This window comes from Canis lupus, chromosome 18 (genome assembly GCF_011100685.1).
Source record: "Canis lupus familiaris isolate Mischka breed German Shepherd chromosome 18, alternate assembly UU_Cfam_GSD_1.0, whole genome shotgun sequence".
NCBI lineage: Eukaryota > Metazoa > Chordata > Mammalia > Carnivora > Canidae > Canis > Canis lupus.
Window position 1 is genome coordinate 38,723,447 of NC_049239.1, and position 6,887 is coordinate 38,730,333.

A 6,887-nucleotide genomic window follows, 5' to 3' on the forward strand; every position below is an offset into this window, starting at 1 on the left:
GGCACTGGGGGTTATTCTGTATGTTGGTAAGTTGAACACCAATAAAAAATAAATTTAAAAAAAGAGATAAAAAAAAAACAGAGATGAAGAAGCGCTGCTGTAAAGCATATGCAGAGTAGTCTGCAAGCTTTTGTTACCATGGTTTGGCCCATTTTTCCCATGTTAAAAAGCCACAGAGATATATTTTATTGTTTGGAATCATTTTTATATTTTACAATAAGCATTTGCCATAGCAACAAAGTAAAAAACAAAAACAAACAAACAAGAAAACCAGAATTGCATGTTACACAAGAAAGTTGATGACGAACACGTATTTTGCACAAGATGTTTGTCAGCGTTTATCACCCTCTGTGGAAGTCATGGTAATGTCTGTGGGGTCTTGCAAAGTAGAAGACACAAATCTGCTGACGAGGCATCAATATTTGCTTCCAAAGACTGTGCCAGACAATAAAAATTGAAAATCACAGGTGCATTTACATTTCACTCTGTGAAGTGAGACTTTTCATTCACATGGAAGGTCACTTAGCTCATTTATTGAATTCCAATTTTTGTGCATACACATACACACAAAAAGCAATACTTGTTAATATATTGGCTCTGATAGAAAAGAACAACTTTACACATAGTGAAATGTTGACAGTTTTATATCAGTGTCATTAAGTGCTTCAAACAGAAAATCATTTGTTATCCTTAATTATTTCTTCCAGCCAATTCATCAAAATAAAGCTGTTGAAAGTTTATTTTGTCAAAGATGAAATATCTGACATTATTATAACATTGTGGTAAATAAATTCAGCATAAAATATCAAACTGGAAGACCACAGTTCTGGTTTTGGTTATAATAAAAACACAAAATTTTTAAAGATTTTTTATTTGTTTATTTGAGAGACAGAGCATGATCAGGGGGAGGAGCAGAGGGAGAGGGAGGAGCAGACTCTCCACTGAGCAGGTAGCCTGACATGGGGCTCAATCCCAAGACCCCAGGATCCTGACCTGAACTAAAGGCAGATGCTTAACTGACTAAGCCAGTCAGGAGCCCTAAAAATACAAATTTTAGTGAAACACGGTATCATGATAAAAGTAATATTCTTATTGAATCATGGAATTTATGGGACAGAAATATACTTGGAATCAGTTGTGATACACATAATTTAGAACTGCATCCAAACAAGTTATGATAGTTTTTCCATCAAAATAGAAACTATATTTGTTAAGATTTACACATATTTTTATATAAATACAAATAAAGAAATGAAGTTACAAAATTTTTTGACCAAGATGGGATCAGATACCAAAAGCTAACAAAAACCCTTCTACATGGAAGTTCCTTTCCTTCCTGCTTCTTCTTATATGTAAGATTGTAGAAACACGTAAGCCTTTGAAAGACCACTTTTTAATCAGCCTAAAGGATCTACATAATATTGAACTCATTTGTTACAATGTTCTCAATTTTTTAATTGTATTCATTTAAATCAGTTAGAAATCTTGTGTCTTTAATCAAAGCATGTAATGAATAAAGGGCAAAAACTTTCAACTCCTAAAAGCCTCTAGAAAACTCCAAGGTTTTTTTTTAAAGATTATATTTTTAAGTAATCTCTACACCCAGTGTGGGGCTCGAATTCACAGCCTGGAGATCAAGAGTCATATGCTCCACTAACTGAGCCAGGCACCGACCGCACAAATTCCAAGTATTAGAATTAGAAGCAAAAAATAAAATAAAATAAATAAATAAAATAAAATAAAATAAAATAAAATAAAATAAAATAAAATAAAAAGAATTAGAAGCAAATCTTGTAAATGGAAGGCACTGAAATTGATCCTTTCCCTAGAAATGAAAAAACTAAACAAAACAAACAAGCAAAAATAGTGCGTGAGACGTAATCTTAAAATTTTGATGGACCTCCAAATTTTAATTGCCTAAAATTGTATTCTGAACTGGAGTGAAGTAGCTGATGAAATCAATCGTTTTTCTGCATTTACATTTTTATTGAGATGTAATTGGCACACGTTATGCTATTAGCTGCAGGTGTACAATATAATGATTTGATATTTATATATATATATCGATCAGCATTTAAATTTGGTTGAGCATTCAAAAAAATCATAATTTTGCAATTTTGTCTTAGAAACGTGTCAAAGGAAGATAGTCCAACTGCAGGCCAAAGGAGGCATATGTGAAAATACAGGGGCTGAAATATTTATACAGTTGAATGTGAAAAATAATTGAATGAAGAATACCCTCCATTAAGCAAAAATCCCTTACAGCTTATTCAACCCTGTGTGAAGTGGCATTCCATCAAAATGATGGTGAACTGTAGCAATCCGGGTGACTCATACTAACATAACCCGAATGAAAGAGACCAGACACACATGACTACATACTACAGGAATCCAGATATAAAAAGGACAAAAGCAAGCAAACTAATCAAAGTCATTAGAATTGGAATGAGGCACAGAGGTTTCAGGAACAGGTGATATGTTTAATCTTGAGCTGGGGCTAGTAACTCAGGTGTGTTAAGACTGTGAAAATTTACATATGATATTAAGGTCTTCAAATGTATTGTTACACTTCAATGACTTTAGGGTTTTTTTAAGATTTTATTTATTAATTGGAGAGCGAGAGAGAGCATGAATGGAGAGAGAGGCAGACTTCCCACTGAGCTCTGAGCCTGATGTGGGGCTCAATCCCAGGACCCTGGGATCATGACCTGAGCCAAAGGTAGGTGCTTAACGGACTGCGCCACCCAGGCACCCCTTCAGACTTTTAAAAAATATCAGGGAGATTAATGATATTCTTCCTCAGAACTGTAATATTATAATATCATTACCACCCCTGAGAAAATGACCAATTACACCACCACATAATTTAATATGTGATCCACAGTCACAAGTTCTTTTTTTTTAATCTAGGAATAGATTTTATTACTTGTATAAGTTTAATCAGGATCCATTCTTTTTGGGAGAGTATTTATTTTTTTACTTTGTTTATTTTTTAATTTAAATTCAATTTGCGAACATATAGTATAACACCCAGGGCTCATCCCATCAAGTGCTCTCCTTAATGCCCATCATCCAGCTACCCCATCCCCCCACCCACCTCCCCTTCTGCAACCTTTTGTTTTGTTTCCCAGAGTTAGGAGTCTCTCATGGTTTGTCTTCCTCTTTGATTTTTCCCCACTCATTTCAGTCCTGTCCTTTATGATCCCTTTCACTATTTCTTATATTCCACATATGAGTAAGACCATATGATGATTGTCTTTCTCCAACTGACTTATTTCACTTAACATAATACCCTCCAGTTCCATCCATGTTGATGTAAATGGTAGGTGTCTATCCTTTCTGTGGCTCAGTAATATTCCTTGTGTATAGAGACCACATCTTCTTTTCCATTCATCTGTTAAAAGACATCCTTCCACAGTTTGGCTATTGTGGACATTGCTGCTATGAACATTGGGGTGCAGATGTCCCGGTGTTTCACTACATCTGTATCTTTGGGGTAAAAAATCCAGTAGTGCAATTTCTGAGTCATAGGGTAGCTCTATTTTAATTTCTTGAGGAACCTCCACACTGTTTTCCAGAGTGGACGGCCAGCTTGCGTTCCCACCAACAGTGCGAGAGGGTACCCCTTTCTCTGAATTCTGGCCAACATTTGTTGTTTTCTGTCTTGTTCATTTCAGCCATTCTGACTGATGTGAGGTGGTATCTCATTGTAGTTTTGATCTGTATTTCAATCAGGATCCATTCTAATTTCAAGCACTGCATTGGATTTTTTTAAAACATTTTTTTAATCCAAAACAGTCGGGTGGGAGTGAATGGGTGACGGGCACTGGGTATTATTCTGTATGTTAGTAAATTGAACACCAATAAAAAACAAATATGAAAAGAAAAAAAAAAATAAATAAAAAAAAAAATAAAAATAAAAAAAAAAAAAAAAAAAACAAAACAGTCCCTTTTCCTTTTCAGACATGGATAGCTCTGTTATTAATATTCTATACTCTAAATTTGTGTGATTGACTACTAATATCTGAATATAATAACAATCCTATTATTAGGTTTCCAGAAGTGAACATAAAAATAAGGTTCCCTATTCTGCTAACTCTGAGTTCATGAAAAGGAGATTATCCTGAGGGGCCAGACCTCATGGAGACAGCCCACAGGAGAAAGCCAAAGCCACAGAGTTGTTCTCCCACTTGCCTTAAAGAAGGAAGCTGCCATGTTGTGAGAGAAGGGCCACACAGCGGACACCTAGGGTGGGCTCAAGACCAGCCCTGGCACAAAGCCAGCAAGGAAATGGGCACCACTGTCAAACACTTGCCACATGGTGAATTCCAGCCACAACCAGATGGGACTTTGGCCTCTGGAGAAGCCATCCTGGTGAGATTGATGGCCCACCCCATGGCTTGATTTCAGTCACAGGAAACTCTGCCCAGAGGCCACAGAAAACCCACTGTCTGTCTGCCTTCCGCTTCTGGGAAATTATGAGACAATAAATTTGTGCTAATTGCAAGTCGCTAACTTTGTGGCAATTAATGACTCATCTGTTGCAAACTCACACATGTCACTCAGCCTTGTATTTCTCATGAGTGACAGCCAGTCTTAAAGCAGCATCCAACAAGCTTTTCTGTAAAGACCAGATAGAAAATATTCTAGGTTTTGCAGGCAGACCGGTCTCCACTTCCAGGTCCCACATCTGCACCCCAGTGAGCACAGTACCCCCGGGCAACATGGAAACCAAAGACTGGGGCTGTGTCCCAATAAAACTTTAAGCAGCACGGCCCCCCTAGCAGCCTTGATTCTGAAGGCGTTGACAATGTACAGGGCCCTGTCAACATGAGCTTCCCGACAGCGGAGCGGGCTGCGCGAGGAAGGGACCGTGGCCCCACTCAGGAGAGGAACGAGAGGCCCCCGGAGATCGCACGTCTGCCCGGCTCCCAGCTCCCGCTACCCGTCCCCGGTGTCCGAGTGGTGCCCGGCGCTCGGGGTGCCAGTCCCCCAGGCTGCAGGGCGCGACCGCAGAGCTCGCCTCGGAGCCAGAGGCTGCACCGTGGCCTCTCCTCAGCCTCTGCGCCTCCAGGGTCAGGAGTCACGACAGCCCCCGTGCTCCCCCGGTCATGCCCATGTGGAGGTAGACTCAGCCCTGAAAGAAGGGTCAGAGGCTATTCATCCCCAGGCACCAAGCTGTGCTCCCTGCAGGAGCCCGGAAACCACTGGGAGGCGCAGAGGGCCCGGCAGGCGGAACCGGAGGCCCTGAACCCGCATCACGGAGGGCAGCCCACCCCCGCCGACCCCCCATCACGGAGAGCATCTCACCTCCGCCGACCCCCCATCACAGAGGGCAGCCCACCCCCGCCGACCCCCCATCACGGAGGGCAGCCCACCCCCGCCGACCCCCCATCACGGAGAGCATCTCACCTCCGCCGACCCCCCATCACAGAGGGCAGCCCACCCCCGCCGACCCCCCATCACGGAGGGCAGCCCACCCCCGCCGACCCCCCATCACGGAGAGCATCTCACCTCCGCCGACCCCCCATCACAGAGGGCAGCCCACCCCCGCCGACCCCCCATCACGGAGAGCATTTCACCTCCGCTGACCCCCCCATCACAGAGGGCAGCCCACCCCTGCGGACCCCCCATCACAGAGGGCAGCCCACCCCCGCCGACCCCCCATCACGGAGGGCATCCCACCCCCGCTGACCCCCCATCACAGAGGGCAGCCCACGCCCGCGGACCCCCCATCACCGGGAGCATCCCCACCCCCGCTGATGTTAGGCACCAAGCTGGGAGCTTCGGCCAGGGTGCTGAGGAAGGCTTTGCTGGTGAAGCAGAGTTTCCCCGGAAGCCAATGAGCTCCTGTCCCCAAGGAGAAACCCCCGTCCCAGAGAGAGGACTGAATTGCCGGAGGTGGCTCAGAGCATTGACAGCAGAGTTGGGATAGTGCTGAGGCCACAAAGTGATGGAAGCTGACCCCTCAGGCCAGCCCGCCCTGGCTGTGTCCCTCTGCAAGCATGAGGTCAAGGGTACCCACCCCACTGACACTGCCACAGACACCACAGGCTGCTTCTTCACTGGCTGTCTTTCAGGGGTCCCAGGGCAACCCAGCAGGCCGCAGCCCCCCACCCCCCACCCCCGGGCCTCATGGTGGTAATTCTGGCTTCTGAAGAATGGGGTGTGAGCAGGCCCAGGGCCGGGGCAGGCAGATCGACAGCACCCTAAACACAAGCCCCCCATAGCAGGGTCCCCAGGAGAAAGGAAGGGCCACTGGGCAGGACACACCTCCAGCTCCCAGGTCCGGTGCTCTCTCTGCCAGGTCCTCAGCCAGCGAGTGAGGACAGTTAGTAGCCGGGAGGACATGTGACGCAAGGATCAGGGTGCTGCAGGGCCAGGCTGGGAAGGGGGTCACAGAGCCCTGCACGACTCTGAAGGAATAGGCACGTCAGGCAGAGGCCCGGAGCTTGGCCACACTCACTCCCCTTCCTTCCGGGGCCCCCTGAAGACCCAGCAGAGGTGCCTCGAGCCTCTTGGAGGAGGTCTGACCTCAGAGGACCCCCAGCCACGTGGCCTCAGGAGTGGCCTCCATGGCCCATCCAGCTGTCCTTGTGGTCCTGCTCTTGGCAGTGCCCGCGGGGGACACTGTCGGAGCCCCCGTCTACCTGCCAACGTCCAGGCCCTCCGACCGCTTCTGCACTGGAGGAGACGTGCTTATCGGAGCTGTGACGCCCCTACACACAGCGCTGGACCCACCACAAGTAAGGTTCCAGCAGCCTCCCGGAGCACCCACTGTGCTGGTGATGGGTCCGCTCCTTATCCTGGGGGGGTACAGCCACCCCTGACGGAGGGAGGGGGCAAGCCTTCCTGATCACTGCAGTTGGGGGCCCGACACCTGTCAC

General features: G+C 46.0%; 1 protein-coding gene across 1 annotated transcript; it reads left to right on the top strand.

The window, feature by feature from the left end:
- Window positions 1-4,830: 4,830 nt before the first annotated feature.
- On the top strand, window positions 4,831-5,694 carry LOC119877257 (basic proline-rich protein-like). Its single transcript, XM_038564473.1, has one exon. It carries the CDS (start codon window positions 4,831-4,833, stop codon window positions 5,692-5,694), a length of 864 nt encoding a protein of 287 aa, XP_038420401.1.
- The last annotated feature ends 1,193 nt before the right edge of the window (window positions 5,695-6,887 follow it).